The sequence below is a fragment of the Rissa tridactyla genome, chromosome 9 (genome assembly GCF_028500815.1).
Source record: "Rissa tridactyla isolate bRisTri1 chromosome 9, bRisTri1.patW.cur.20221130, whole genome shotgun sequence".
Taxonomy (NCBI): Eukaryota; Metazoa; Chordata; class Aves; order Charadriiformes; family Laridae; genus Rissa; species Rissa tridactyla.
The window spans coordinates 28,056,641-28,072,473 of record NC_071474.1 but is presented as its reverse complement, the minus strand read 5'-3'; the positions used below and the strand labels follow the sequence as shown (position 1 = coordinate 28,072,473).

Genomic DNA, 15,833 nt, shown 5'->3' with positions numbered 1-15,833 from the left:
CGGCGCGGTGACGTCTGGCGATGGCCGCCGGCGGGGGGGGGGAGTTGTCCGCCGCCGTCCCGGCAGCCATAGCGACGACGCTACCTGCGGCGAGGGCGGCCGGCGGGGGCGCGGACAATAGGCGGCCCCGGAGGGGGTGAGTTCGGGGCGGCGGGGGCCGAGCGACACCCCCGGGACGGGGCGCGGCGGGAGGGAGGAGAGACACCCCCACCGCGGTTACCGGGCAGTGCGGGGCCTGACAGGCCGGGCCTGGCGGGGAGCGCGGCGCCTTCCCCCGGCAGAGCCTGCCGGCCTTTCCCTCGGCAGGGCCGTGAGGAGGAGCGGGGCGGCGGCCGCGCTGCCAGGCCCCGGTGGCGCCTGCCCGGCCTGGCCGCTCTGGGCCGCGGGGAGCGGGGCGGGCGGGCCGTGCCCCGCTGCGGCCCGGGGTGAGTGCGGGGCGGCCGGCGGTGGGGAAGGAGCGCGGGCCGGGGCGGGCTGGGTTATCGCCAGGGGCAGGGCTGCGGGGAGAGGCCGTCAGGGCGCAGATGCCTCAGCCTTTATCTCTGCGGCTCCTCGTCGGAGAACAAAGAGGATCAATTAAGCGGGTGCAGTTCTTGCCCTGCTCTGCCGTCCCTAGGTGCGCTTTGAGGGTCGCACCGGAATGCCCTCGGTCCCGGCGTTCCCTGAGGAACGAGTGTTTTCCTCGGTTCATCTGTGGCATCTTGGCGCTTCAGCCGAGTGTTTGAACCCAGGCTGAGACGGGGAGAAAGGCCGCGTAGCGCTGACGAGCAAGGTACACGCTTAAAAAACCCAGCCAGTTTAGTGTGTTAAACACAACCTGAAAGTGAGAAAATAGAGACGAAAGCAGATGTGCCCTTGAAAGTCGTCCATAAGATTCTTCCGAGCATTACAGTAGAATGGGTCAGAAACAACACACAGCTGTTATTTTGTTTTGCCCTGCTTTTGCATGTCTCTTAGTTGCATTTGAAGAATGCATTTGAATATTAGTGGGGTTTTTTTTTTGTCACTGCTACCTTTTCAGCATTTGAAAAAATAAGGGGGGAAAATAACGTGGTCCTAATAAATCATGCTGATACTGACAGCAAAATTTATGCGTGTTGTTGTCACCCATGCTAATAGGTAACGCTCTGAGACTGTTTCATTTTACAGCATCCTGGAGACAGTTACTAATTACATTTCTCATCACTCTACAGAGGTAAACAGTAGCATGTTTCAGCCCAGGCTTTGCAAAGTGTCAGAGTAGTTCTGCCAGTTTAAATGCAACTTTCCGCCTACTTAAATACCTTGCAGAATATGTGCCTTCATAGATTAGCAAATTGAGGTGAGGTTAACCAACTTGCTCAAGGTCATGGAGTGTCAGTGACAGAGTTAGCAATAATGGAATCCAGCCATCCTGGCTGCTGGGGCCCTGCTCTAATCGCTGGATGACTCTCCCAAATAATTGCAGGTAGTTTAAACATTGGTTGGCGTAAGTGCACGTTAAGGCCTCAAAAAAAACAACTTCTGGAGACACAAACTGTTAACAGATCTGCTCCAGCTCGTATGCTGTATTTGCATGTAGCTTAAAGTAATTGCAGTGCTTGATGTAGGAGGAGGGAATTTTGAAGATGACTTTGTGATTTTTGTAAGATGATTTTGTAAATATGCGTTCAAAAGACATCAATTTTATTGAGTCTATAGTGTAGAAAGGCTTATTGTGTGGATTTAGAGGGTAGATTATGAGATATAACAAAAATAGATTACACTGTAATTAAGACATTTTTTAAAAGGAGAATGTGGAGACTATGACTGTAAAGAGGTTATCTTCTGAATAAAGTGTTTACCAGATGACATTCTGTAGAGTTATTTGCAGTTGTTAGGGTAAAAAAAAAAAAAAACAGCCAACAAATGCATTCAGAAGCCACGGTGATGAGGCTGTTGGAAGTTGAAATGGGAACAAAAAACTTCCTCACTTGATTTATTTTTTTCAGCAGATACTTGCTAAGCAAAAACAAATCACAATTGGTGTTATTTCTGACCCTAGAGAGAAGTTACGTTTCACTTGGTGTTTTTCTCTGTCGACTTAGATTTATGAAGGAAGGGATTTCAAAGGAAACGCTGGCAGATCAGTGTGTGCTGTTGTGACACCAGCAGTATATATTTAGTAACTTCAGGGGGGAAAGATCCTTATTGTGCTTAATAAAAAAAAAAAAAAAAAAAAAAAAAGTAGTGACAATTGTTTGACTGGACTTCAAAGAGCATTGGAAAGCAAGCTGGCATTGTTCAGGTGTTCGGCTCTGGCCCCAGTCCTGTAACGAGCGTTACATTTGGCAGATTCCTGCAGCTGCGGGGAGTTTCGGTGGCGGTACCAGGAGAAGCCCATCTGCGCAGACTTGAGACCCCAGATCTCAGTTTTGTAAGGATTTGTTTGTGCTTACCTTTGTGTTCTGCAAACAGTCCTGGTGCCTGTTGACTACAAGGCTTAGTGGTGGTGGTGAGACTCCGCTGCGCTGCCGTGCACAGTGTAGAAGAGCGGCGGCCAACTTTTTCAAGTTTTAAATGGACTGGCTGGGGTGTCAAAGGCTGCGTAGCCTTATTCTGAACGTTTACAGGAGCGCTGCTTTAGGGCTCGTCTCTGCAGAGAAGTTCTGATGATAGAGATTTTCTCTGTAAAAGTCTTTACAGTTTCTTGTTGATGAGTGCTGTGTGAAAAGTAGGCGGTTATTAGTGCTAAACCATCAAATTTCCCCAGCGTGTGTGTAGTTTATAATGCGGTCTTTGGGAAAAGTACTTTTACTGATATTACTTAGTGAGATATCCCAGCAAGGTGACTTTTAAGCCAAAATGCTTGTCTCAAAAGGATGCTGGTTGCTTGCTTAGAAATCCAGAGGTTGATATCCTGAATGACACTGCTGTGTCAGCTGTGGCTGCTGCAGGCCTGGGTTTGCCAGGTTTTACTTCTGCCAGTCTGAGTGGTAACTTCTTACCCAGCCAAGTTAAATAAGAAAGGGAAATAATAAATGTGGTATACTTTTTTTCTTTGAAGATTGGTGGCTTATCCATGTGCACGTTGTGGAATCCTGGGAGGTTTGCGCGCTCTGTTTTCGATGGATGCATAAGGAAAATGAGGCTGGTAATAGGCTTAGTGGTCCATACCTCCACTGATGTTGTGATTTGTGCCACTGGCTGAGCTGAAGAAACTGGAGTTGTGCTATGACGCCAGGAATTAGAATGAAACGTGCAGTGTTTGGAAAAAAAAAATCAGAATAATACGAATTATTATAAATAATCTTTTTAAAATGTCATTAAGTATAGTCACTTAAAATATCTAGCAGCAGTTACCTATTGGTTGTACAGTAGTTTAAAACATTTATTAGGGGGGGAAAAAAAAAACACCTTTTGTTAATTTCAAAGATTGCGTTAATTTCTGGTACACTTAATGCATGCAGTGCAGATATATGAGAATCTTTTATTCTTGTATGTATGTTTACTGAATACGGCATTGAGCTAACTTGAGTTAAGAAAAAAGTAAATTCTTAATCTTCTGCCTATGAGAAGTTTCAGAAGAAGTTATTTTGCATTCCTGTGAGCTGGCAGTTTTTCCACATTAGCTCTTCATATAGTCTTAATATATTTGAAGGGAACTGGGAATCTCGCTTGGCAATAGTACATAAAGTTGAAGGAATAATGCGTACACTTGCTGCACAAAGTGCTTCTAAACTTTGTTAATTCTCATGAAACAAAAGGGATTTACCAAAATTCTAAGAAGCGCTTGGAACCCAAATTGCCACTTACAGAGCTCTTTCTTTTTCTAGACCCTTCTTAATAAGGTAGCAGAACATCAGCTTGGAACACTGTCATTGGGGATTTGTTTTCAGAATATTATTAGTAGCATTTCAGTGAAGTGGAAACAAACCTGTGCTCTGAAAAGAAACTGGATCTTGGGGAAAGACATACCAGTAAGAGCCATGAATTTAAATTCTACAGGGACGATTTGCTATTTTAAAAACTAAATATACTTAAAAGCTTAGTTTTTGAATAAGAATCAGAGCCTGTAAATCTGAAGATATGACAGATATATTCTAGTAAACACCTAAACTCGTGTCACGTTCCAAGTATGAAACATGTATCTGGTGCTTGGAAATGTGAACGTCATGACGTTTAGAATGCAAAAATAAGCATTTGGTTTTGATTGTTCATAATGCCAGGGCTGTCCGCTGCTGGGAAGTTCAGAAACTAAACTTCATAAGGTGCAACCAGATCAGTTTATTGGACTGGAGAACAGCTGAAATGGATGTTGTTTTATAAAGCTTCATTGGAAGTGGAAATTACAGCTAATGAGTCAATAGGAACTTTCTGTTCTTTTAATATTTTGTACTATAGAATAAAGTTAAGCCTCAAAGGAGACCTTCAGTTTGCTAATTAACCTATGGGAGCTACAGTAAAATACGGCGCTCTTGAGGAGGAAATATACGTAGCTGTTTCACTTTGTTCTGTCTGTGGTGTGTAAAGCCAGCGGTATGTGTGCTGAGGAGTCTGGCCTTAATTTTATTTTATGAAATACGTTTGGGATTGTTGCTTGATCGGGTCATGGGTTCTGGTTTTAGTTCTGGAATGTCACTCAAAATAAAACAAAACTGTGGGAGTGGCAGAGGGAGAGTTACGATGGTTATACTTGGCTTAGAGACAGCGGTGGTAGAAAACCTGGTTTATTTTTTAATCAAATAGTAAATCCCAGATCTGTTTGGTATTATTCATCCCAGTTATTTTTCAATTCGTTGCCTGTAACTACCATGCAATTGTAATGAGAGTTTAGTTTAAACAAGGCGTGAAGCTGTTCCCCATTCTTTTGTTCTGAATCCCTGGGATTTGACATACCTCAGTGCCTATGTGAGCAGATACCTGAGTTGTTAGACCTCATCCGGGAAGGTCACCACTGCAGAGAGATTCCTGCCTAAACGGTGACTACTGCTGCCTTTTGGCTTTGTGTTTCCTTAGTTCTGCTCTGGTTTTTCACAAGTGTTAGTGTTCTGAGGCAGGGATGGGATATCTTTTTGTTGGTGGTTGGTTTGTGTTGCAAAGAGCCAGCATAAGCAGCGTTTGTCATGGACCGGGACCCCAAAATGCTGCCGCGATACAGTGAAGAAGTGCTTATCCGTTTATTCTACAGCAGTTTGATAAATAGCTGGAAACCCAATGCGAATATCTTTTTTCTATTTCTGTATTTTTGAAGGAACTTAAGTAAAGGTAGATTCATAACCAATCTTCAAGTTCTATATTTTTACACCTTTGTTGACTGCCTCAGTTTAGTATAGACTTATGGAAATAATCTTCTTGCTTTTTCTCTTTTTTTTTTCCCCTTTTTTCCTTTAGAATTGCCAAAATGCTTTGGAATTCTTAAACGATTCAAAATCTGAAGTCTCTGAGGATACAAACTCATAAGAACACAAGAAGCAGCAAGGAGGATTCAGTGCCAATGCAGCAACAAAAAAGACAGCCAGAGTTAGTGGAAGGAAATCTTCCTGTTTTTGTTTTTCCTACAGAACTTATATTTTATGCAGATGACCAGTCAACACACAAGCAGGTGTTGACTCTATATAACCCCTATGAGTTTGCCTTAAAATTCAAAGGTGGGTTTCCTAGGTTAAGTTCTATTTAAGGGTTAGTTGGTGATCTTGAACAGTCCAATTATAATTCCTGTAAGAAATCATATTTGTGACAAAACCAAACTCATGTCTTTACATGCATCTGTTGATGAAGTTGGTGAGGTATTAATTCGTGATTTGTTACCACTGTTGCCCTTTTTGTTGCAGTTCTTTGTACAACTCCAAATAAATATGCGGTGGTTGATGCTACTGGTTCTGTGAAGCCTCAGTGCTGTGTTGATATGTAAGTAAAAGCTGTTGGTTTGGTTTGGTTTTCAAATGTATGATACTTGATCACCTTAACTTATTTAGTATTTAAGACGTAGTAAATGACAGCGGACGTAGTATAAACTAAGTTGGGTAAAGTTATGATATTTTCCTAATCTCTTACATGCTTGTGGCCATCTGATCTTTGCTATTCTTTCACTCTAGGGCAGAGATGCTCCAACGTTGGAGATATTTCCTCCTTTAATTTTGCTTTGAGGCATAAATGAAATGGTAGTAAATGCATCCTGTGGTATGGTTTGTAAATCAGCAGTGAGGGTAATATGAGCCTCCTCTGAGTACTTTTTTATTATTTCTAACAAGAAAAGCAAGACCTCCAGGGTTGGGATTTCTTAGTGAGAAATATTTGTTTGCAGATGGGCAAAATGAAAATGCATGCGGTTCTGCTGAGCGCAGTTTCCCGGGCCATGTTTAATGAAGGTACTTTTGCCTACCTTTCACCCCCCCCGCCTCTCTCGTTCTCAGATCTCTCTGCTTCCCCTTTACCTGTTTCTCCTGGCAGCTCCCAGCCCAGAGAAAAGATGAAGGCCAGTTAAGTGACCACAATAATGTATAAGGTGTGTAGGCTGCTGTAGCTCAAAGTAGAGTAGGTATATAAGCTAAACCAGCTTTTTCGTCTTCCATTTGCCACCTTATTTCTGTGCTGATGTACAGATATAGCTCAAGAAAGTATGAAGTACGTAAAAGAGCAGACTGAGCTTTCTGACTAGAAATTCGCAAACTGTAAAACACCTTTTGGGATCTCTGGCTAAAAAATGGCCGTATGCAAAAAACCTTGCTCTTGAATGATCCCTCTTTTGTCAGATAAATAATACGGTGCTTGGGGAATGGCTCTTTCCTGTAGACTGTTCTCCTCAGGTGTAATTTGGAAAATTCCAAGGACTCACCAAATAGAAAGGAATTTTAAAACATGGAACTAGAATTTTCAGTGGGCAGGGGCAACAATCCTAAAAATGGAACAAAACAGGTCAGGATATACCCGTGTATCAGTGTGCTATTCCTGTCTTTAGCAGACATGTACACAAGCTTGATTACATCTAGTTCATCTTAAACAAATGTCTTTTATTAAATAAAGGAAAATAAGGCTTATGCATGTTTCCAAGGGATTTTTTTGTGCAACAAAACCCCCATCCCGTTCCAGTAGTTGCTGTCTAAGGGCAGTGTTTACTGCTAGGATATGAGCAGTACTATGCAAGTATGGCCGTTTGCCAGATAAACAGATATTCTACAGAGCTTCCAATTATGCAATGGTCTCGAAAAAGAAACAGGAGAATGTATCTGTTTATAAGGGTCTGCAGAAAACATCTCTTTGCTTGGCAGCAGACGCGTGTTCTCATAGCACAGCGTTATGTAAAGATTCTGCTTAGGTTGATACTAAGAGTAGACACAAAAATTTAAAAGGAAGTGTTAAGGGAAGAAATAAAGGCTTGAATCTGTTGTTCTGATGTGCTGAGACTTGTATGAATTAGGATGGGGCGGGGGGGGTAAAGCCTTTTGTTTCCGTGAAGGCAGTTGCCCAGCCAACACTCAGCTTGCTGAAAGCCTGTCATAAGCACACTCTTTTGCCGCGGACGTGACGTAACACTATGTACGTTCCTGCAGGCTTCTCGCTTGGGGGATGACTTGGTCTCTGTTTCCTTGTTGAATAGTCTATTCAGACTAGACAGCAGTTACAAGCACTGGCTATGTGTTAATGTTTGTAGGTACCTTGGTGTGATATAGTTCCTTTAAATGAAGACTGAAACGCAAAAATCTGTTTCTTGCAGCAGTTTAATGTATATATTATCACAAAGATAGGTTTCTTGAAGCAATTTTAAGGCTGCTATCCTGTGTTACTAAGGGTAGAATCATTTTTTTTTTTCCCCCTCAGGAGATGGCAACCTTCTTGAAGCCAAATCAGTTATATGTAGGTATTTTTTCAGATTAGCTATTGTTACCTTAGAAATGTTACCTTACCTTTCACAAAAAAAAGTTTCCAATTTGGAAAAATAATTAATCCACATTATCCCTAAGAGCCTACAACTTCAAAACCTAAATGTTACAGCATTTTTAATGCTAGGGACGTATTTTCATAATGAATGATAAATGCAGAGAGGAGGCAGTTGAGCTGCTCAGAGGTCTCTATTGCCTTTCATCAGTGTTATTTTAAAACTGCCTTTTGTAGGTCCCACGTACAATTTTCCCCATGAAATGACATAAAAATAGAAGGAATGCAGCAACTATCACCCTGGTTTGCTGTTGAAGCCATCTTGGCCGACGTATTCAAAACAGTGGAGCAACAGAGCGGTTGCTGGTCAGTGAGAAGGCTTACCAAGAAAATAACCGAGTCTCGAGCTATAATTCAGGGAATATGCCTACGCTGCAGTCCGAGTTGTAGTTGCAGCTTGTGTAGCTACACCCGCCCCAGCTCTTGGTAGCTGGTGAAGCCTCTGCGGCATCGTGCATTTCAGTGCAGGCTATGAAACGCGCTCGAGGTAGCTAGATTGATGAGCAGAGCTCTGCCGGAGCTCTGCTGTTGATGTCCAGATTTACTCACCGAAAGGCAGGTGAGAAACGTTTGTGTGGATACGTAGTTGTCATTACTGCGCTGCTACGTGCTCTTAATGGTGGGCTTCTGATTTTGAAGATCCCTTTACATCTAGCTGACTCTTGAATGTAGAGGGAATGAGTTTTGCTTCTGAGGGAGTATAATTGTAAAGCTCTGGGCTTGGTTTTCTCAAGCAGCTAGACTTTCGCCATCGTCTCTCCAGGTATTCAGCAGTCTTACTTCTTTCCTTCCCCGTCCACTCCAGTCCCCCCGTACTTTTTTAAATCATTGGCCAGCATCAAACAACAGGGATAAAGGAGGAGGCATCTTTCAGATGATTGATGTTTTGTGCAAATTGGCAGCTAGGCCTCAGATTGAGGCAAAGGTATTATGGAGAGAAATAATGAACTGTTCTTTTTGGCCAGCCAATGGGAGCAGGTATATTTGAGAACCAGAGCGAACTTAGGGAGAGGAAAGAGAAGGCAAGATCAAATCTTCAAGAACATTGAGTGATGGAGGAGGGAATGGGGGTCTGTGCTATGGCAGCGTATGGGGAAGGAGGGGAAACATCGGGATGCAGGGCGTAATTCTGCAGGAGACGTGCTTTTTATTAGTTCCTCTGTTTGAAAACCTTGTTTTCCTCTGCAGTGTGATTCGTCACAGAGATGTTCGGGCTTCTTACTATGGCGTGATAGATAAATTCCGTCTACAAGTGTCTGAGCAGAGCCAGAGGAAAGCATTAGGGAAAAAGGAGATTATTGCTACACTACTTCCATCTGCAAAGGAACAACAACAACAAAAGGAAGAGGAAGAAAAACGAATAAAAGAACACCTGGCTGAAAGTGTCTTTTTTGAGCAGACTTTGTGTCAACCAGGTAGCTGAAATCTTTTACCCCTTCTGTCTTCTGAATGGGTTATGAATAGCTGAAGTGACTAGAAAGCCTAGACTAAAATAAATTTTAAAATAATTCTTTTTACTTACCTGTAAGGCTGCTGTCTTTCTCGCTGGGGAATGATAGTCCCCAAGAACCCAAAGTATGGCTATTCGGCTTACGCTGTCTGGATGAATTGAGACCCTTTGCTGCCCCAGGTTTGCATGTCATACCTTAGAGAGTACATCCTCTATTTCTCTGGTGCAGAAGTTCTGTTGCAGCCAAGGGGAATTTATCTGCAAAAGGATGGTAGTTATTTTTTTCCCTTGGGCTCTTTCAGAACATATGCCCCTTCTGAGTTTGTTCCAAACCCCTAATCTTCCATTTCCTGATGAGCAGGAAATATTGCCAAAACATCTTCTAAAGTGCTCCTTGTTCTGTGCCATCGCCTTTGTCTGTCTCACCCGTACAGAAAAGCGCAGTTTCTAGCTGAAAACTCTTTGTACGTTTCATACGTGAGGAAGTGAATCAACAATCTTGGGCAAAACCTGGGCTGAACAGTTAAAATTGAAGTGGTGGGGGGAGACTTTATAAAAAGTATGAAGTTTTACCGGAACTGATTCTTGACTTGACGGTCTGTCGTCTTGTTACTTTTACTGATTTATGCTGTAATATTCTTGTCACTGGTTGATTTTTCATGACAAGAACAAAAATTAATTCCAGAAAATAGATGAACCTGCTTGAAGAGTGTTCCTTTTGTTAAAACCACACCGTTTCACTATTTACACCTAGTTTGTTGGCTGGTGAAACACCTTTTACTAAAAAAACAACCAAACCCCTCAAGATGGGTATTAGTAGGATATGTGGTTAAAGCAAACCTACAAGGTCTCTGGGCTCACACGACAAGATGTTACAATGATAGTTGTTTTGGTGCAAAGGGTTTGAACCATCCTGAACAATCAGATCCTGGTCTTAATCCAAATGCTTAAAAACCTTATTGACTACGTCATGTTGCTCGCTTACAGAAAAACAGCAAACAAAACGACTGCAGTCTTGGCATATAACCTGTCACCTAGAAATGACAGATTTATGGAATTAAAATAGGACACGTATTGCTAATCACTGGGGATAGAAAAACTGGATAAAAACATTGGCTAATTGCCAATGGCTCTTAAGAATTTGGCTAGAGGTATCCAAGTAACACGTTAAGAGCTCTTTTCCAAGATGACACAGTGTGCCTCTGAGTAGGTTCCAGCTGTTAAACCACAGTGTAACAAAGAGTCCAAAGGTCAGTTCATCTATAGTTTGCATTTCCTTATTCTGGTGACACTGGACTGTCAGAATGGTTCGCTCTCACCGTTTTTAAAGAAAAATTCAAATATTTCTAATTTGTGGCACATAAAGTGGTTCTGTCAACACCTGAATCCTCTATAGAAAGGAGGAGAATGCATCTGGCCCAAGAACCTATGCTCTTGCTGTAGCCAAGGTTTGTTGTGGGGGTGGACGCAGAGTTAGCTGCCTGTGCAGCTCCTTTAAGCGCTCTTTCCTAATTGATTACCAATCACTGAAGGAACATCTCAAGGAATGGAGTCGGGATGCATGGTGAAACCTCAAGTGTTGCTGAAACATCCAGCTGTCGGGAGTGTGTATATATAGCTGCTGGGCCTGGCAGGCTCCCTTCCTCCAGGAGGGAGGGGTTTGGGAAGTCTTGTGAAAACAAGTTCCAGCATCAGAACAGGGAGCAGCCTTCCCCGCCGCGAAACGCGGAAGATTTGGGAGGGTGGGTTTAAGATGTGTTTTCCACCCCCTCCAAACTCCAAAGGGAAAAGAAAATCTCAGAATATTGCAGCTCCAATGCACCACAAACACTTTTGCAGAATACGTACCGCTTGGATTGGGTAGATATTCCTTACAGTCCGTACCATCTTGTTTTTCAGAAAACAGAACTGCCTCGTCGGGACCTAGTTTACTAACAGTCTTCCTAGGAATAGTGTGTATTGCAGCACTAATGCTACCTACATTGGGGGAAATGGAATCCCTGGTGCCTCTCTACCTCCACTTAAGTGTGAATCAAAAGTTAGTAGCTGCTTATGTTTTAGGTAAGTATTTTGCATTTTGTAAATGTTCTCTTGCAACGTCTGCCATTTGGGGAAACTTCTCCTGTGTTTGCCAGGGGCTGCAGGAAACTTGATGGAGACAAAGCACCGCGTTACATTTTGTTTTGCATCTCCACTTATATTTGAACTTGCAGCCATAGTGATATCGGGGTAAATTAGTTACTGTTAAGTATTTTAGACCAGATATAGTTGATATTTATTACATACAGGCCCCTACACGTTAATTTATTTGATGACTGGCCAACTGTAGTCATCTGCCAGTAAAATTGAATGGAATGTGCTGTTTCTTATTCTTAGATTGAAATAGAGGGTTACTCAATTGCAGAACCTGGATCTTTTCTGTTATTTTATTTCTCTCTCCAGCCCAGATGAGCTGGTCCGAAAGGCTCCATTCACTACCTTGTTGATAAGCAGTTGAAATGTGCAGAAATAAGTTGTTGTAAACCCTCCTGAGAGACCACTACCCTCCACAATCCTTCCTGATTTGTAACTTGCTCCTAAATTAGCAAGCGTAAGATAAGTTGCACATTTCATTTGTTATGACTGTCTTTCTAAACTGTTTCAGATTTGAAGAGCAGTCACTCTAAACTCACTTCTCCTGTCCCACTACCTGGCAGAAATGAGGATTTAAAGGAAAGGAGCTAGGCAGCTTCAAACTGATAGCTAGAGGTGAGGTAGTGATGGGAAAAGATGCGAGTTCTTGGTGGTTAACGTGCACGCTCAGTCGACTGGGCTGGAATGGTTTGAAAACTCCCTTGTTGCTAACCAGAAGCCCGCGTCTTTGCCTGAGCCCCTGGTGGTGTATTTTCTGATGGGGACCCTGCAGCAATCCTCGCTTTCTCTTTAGCTCTGGTTTTGAAAATGACTCCAGTGTCCGCTGGTGCCAGCTATCGTATTAAACCATTTGACTTCATACATCTGCAACAGCTTACCTGTTTCTAGATTCACTATGAAGTCCTTACAGTCTTTGATTCCTTTGGTAGCGCGTTTTTAGTGTTCGTGAGAAGATTCTGATCTAGTTGAAGATGTCCCTGCTTCCTGCAGGGGGGCTGGACTAGGTGACCTTTAGAGGTCCCTTCCAACCCAACGCATTCTGTGATTCTTCTTCTGTATATAACTTGCTCATCTAGAGTTACTTGCCCTTGAGGAGATGAAACCACTTTCGTCCACAACACAGTACCAGTGGATTGTGTAGCATTTAATTGAAAAGGGAGGTTAATACCACACCAGCTGGGCTGTACAACATCTGAGAAGTATTTACTTTATTATTATTTATTTATTTATTATTGCCTATACATGTGGTATAGGCTGTCCTGTAGCACCTTCCAGAAGCTTCTGTTCTCACTCTGCGATGATTGAGATAATCCAAGCTAAGGCCTGCAGCAGTTCGGGTAGTACTGATTGTCTAAACTAATACAGCCCTTAAGAAATAGCTGAACTATAATTCCTCTTTAACGGATAAATTGCTTGTCTAATGAAAGGCAGCATTACAGCTCTCTTCTGTCACACTTCTATCCTCAAAATCTTATAAAAGGAATAAGTTAAATCAGTGTGTAGTGGCAGGGTAGTAAAACAGTCTCAGAAGTTAGTTTATTTGTGCTGAGCTCTGTAGGCTTTAGCTGAGCTCTCTGCAGGGAAAGGCTGTTCCGTGAGCGGCGCCTGAGCCTGCAAGAAAGTCAGCTTGCCTAAGAACTGAGAAATTACTATTCTGATGTTACGTAAGGTTGGAATTGAAGGAGCCCGAATGTTTTTCCGTATCCCTCTCTGCCTTGTGCAGCATAACTCAGGGCTAAGAACTTGCAGGTTTGTACTTTTTCTGGTGTCTGCATGTAATTAAAGTGAACCTTTCAGTGTGCCGTGAGGAGGTGTATTAGCCCCATATTTCCTACTTTCATCTGGTTTTAATTGTTTTTAACCTCTGTCAGCGCGGTTCTGGCTTTTTTTTTCCTCCCTCTATAGAGGTCACAACACCCAGTCTGTAGAAAGCTCCCTATGTGGATGGACAAGGAAGTTTAAATCTTTGTCTAAAACTAGGCTTCGGTCAGTTATTCTGCCCAGAGCAGAAGCAGAAGTGCCTTGGAGCCCTCAGCTGCTGGGCCTGACTGACGGTGCAGCGTCGGAACTGCGCTGCCCAGAACTCGGCCCCCTGGAAACCGGTGGCTCTTGTGCTAATGTCACACTTACCCCCGTCAAAGTCCCGATGTCGAGGTTTTCCAGCGGTGAGATCGGTAACTGCTTGGAGTATTTACAGCTTCTGTAGTTACTAGATACACTGCACTTCACTGTCATTTTTTTTTTTTTTTTTTTTTTACACAGATTTTGACTACATCAAAACTCAGAGCAATACTTCCACTGTTGAAGTGCATATATAAACTCACTCTGCATGTATTTATGCCCTTCTACCTTATTTTCTGGCCTGTGACAGGGTAAAGTGTCTTTTCTTCGTTTTTAAATGTTTCATTCAGTGAAATTGAAGCGTTTAGTTCTTAATTCTTGTCTTTCAGGTCTCATCACCATGGTTATTTTGAGAACATGAGCAATGAGTGCATAGGATGGCAAACACCTTACTGTATATTCACATCATGAATGTGGACTGCCTTTTACTCCCATTTGGCTCATTAAGACGCTAGCAAAACCGTTCAGTGATTTAAGATACCTTCAGAAGTGTAATATATTTTAACTATGTATAATAAATGAAAGACTCAAAGCACTTTTGGGTGCTTCGGTAACAGACAGCTATGAAATGTTCAGTGATACCTGTGAAAATAATTTGAAAACAAAACAAACCAAACACTTTTATATCTATGCCTACTGTAAAAAAATCCTTATTAAAGCAACATTTGTTATTTTTAGTCTTACGTTCACATCAGTGCGTGATCACTATAAAAGCAAAACTTGTCTTATGTAAAACCTTCAGGCGGGTTGTGGTTGTACGTGCCGGGGCCGGTGCATAACACTTCTGTATCCCCACCGCAAGGCGGAGAGTTGTGACTAATCAGTGAAGAAAAATGAAGACTCCACCAGTGAAACTATGAAATAAACCATGAATTTTAGGTGAAGAAGTAATTCTCCCATTCCTTCCTTCATTACAAAGCTATGGTTGAGCGCTCATTTTCTTACCTGGGGAAAGAATTTCTGCAACAGCCGTTTTGTATCCCAGTTGCAGACAATAAAAAGAAGTTCTGTAATCATCAGATCCTTTCCTTTCTTAGGGATGCATGCAATATGTGAATTACGTGGCTTTAACAGAAGTTGAACTCACGCTGCACACTAATATAAAATCCTGCTTTTTTTTCTATTTTAGAGACTAAACTAAGTATAGCAACAACGGTGTTCCCCTACACCTTCCCTTTCCCCCCAGCCAAGAGAAGGGATTTCTTGCGTAGCAGAAACTCTTCCTCAAATGCCAGTTTTATATTCGAGGTCAACGTTTATCTTGTTTCGTATAACAACTCTTTCCCTTCACTTGGCATTTCATTGTTGAGATGTTGAGTTTAAAAATATTTCTACTGAAGGGCCGCTATTACTGCGTTTGATTCGTACACAAATCTTTATAAGGCTCTGGAATATGCTCTGATCTATATAAAAAACATTTTGGAAATTAAACTTTCTTTCTCCCTGCATGTTATGGGTCACTTTTCTGTTTATGCATGGAAGTACAAAGAAACCACGCAGCAAGGAGTGGTGTTTAAAAAAAGAAAAGAAAAAAGGAGAAAGGTTGAATTTAAGTTGTTAATCACTGTACGTTTTTTCTTACGTATTAAAAAACAACTAAGTAAGTCTCTCTAGGGCAATAAAATGTTACTTTAGTCGGATTCTCAGAAGAACTGAGATTGTGTCATCTCTCAACGTCAGATGATAAACAGTCAAACATTAACATTTGTAAAAAAAAAAAATAAATAAGCGTTCCTGGTTTGAGACCTGGGTGCCTCCAGTGACAATCTCCGAGTGTTTTCCTGCCCCGGCGGAGCTGCGGGCTCAGACCTTCTCTCTCGTTCTTTAGTACCTGCGCTGTTAATTCCTGTTTTCCTGAGGTGGGTGAACCGGCTGCCTCTTGAGGGAGGGCGAGGGAATGGAACACAAGTCAGGGAGATAAAACCGCCACGGGGTACAACCCTGGCTGTTACGTATTACAATACCCACAGTTTTATGTTAGCAGGCCTTAACGCAAAGACAGTGTCTTAAAACTAAAAAAACCCAAACAACCCCACAAACCTTTTTTTCCCCCATATCCTGGAGTTCCAGCCGTGGGCCAGGACTGTGTTTTGCCCGGCCCTTGCAGCAGCCCAGAAGCGAGAAATTCCCCCGTCCAGGAGCTGCGTCACTACAGCCCAAATCTCAACGCCTTCGTCCCACAGGACACGGCCCACGCACGGCTTGTGGGGAGAGAGACAAGACAGCAGAGTCC

The 15,833-nt window shown here is 42.6% G+C and overlaps 1 protein-coding gene across 9 annotated transcripts; it reads left to right on the top strand.

The window, feature by feature from the left end:
• MOSPD1 (motile sperm domain containing 1) lies at positions 1-14,487 on the top strand. 9 transcript variants are annotated; one of them, XR_008468476.1, is made up of 7 exons: positions 1-136; positions 5,353-5,609; positions 5,793-5,868; positions 9,085-9,311; positions 11,246-11,407; positions 13,742-13,851; positions 13,930-14,487. XR_008468476.1 is itself a non-coding variant. In XM_054214744.1 (7 exons), the coding sequence occupies exons 2-6, from the start codon at positions 5,456-5,458 to the stop codon at positions 12,068-12,070; spliced, it is 699 nt and encodes a 232-aa protein (XP_054070719.1). In that variant the 5' UTR covers positions 1-136; positions 5,353-5,455; the 3' UTR covers positions 12,071-12,094; positions 13,930-14,487. The 9 variants fall into 9 exon arrangements, 8 of the variants coding, with proteins under 8 accessions (XP_054070719.1, XP_054070725.1, XP_054070723.1 ...); XM_054214744.1 differs by lacking the exon at positions 13,742-13,851 and adding an exon at positions 11,991-12,094; XM_054214746.1 differs by lacking the exons at positions 1-136; positions 13,742-13,851 and adding exons at positions 271-425; positions 11,991-12,094.
• Positions 14,488-15,833: the final 1,346 nt, after the last annotated feature.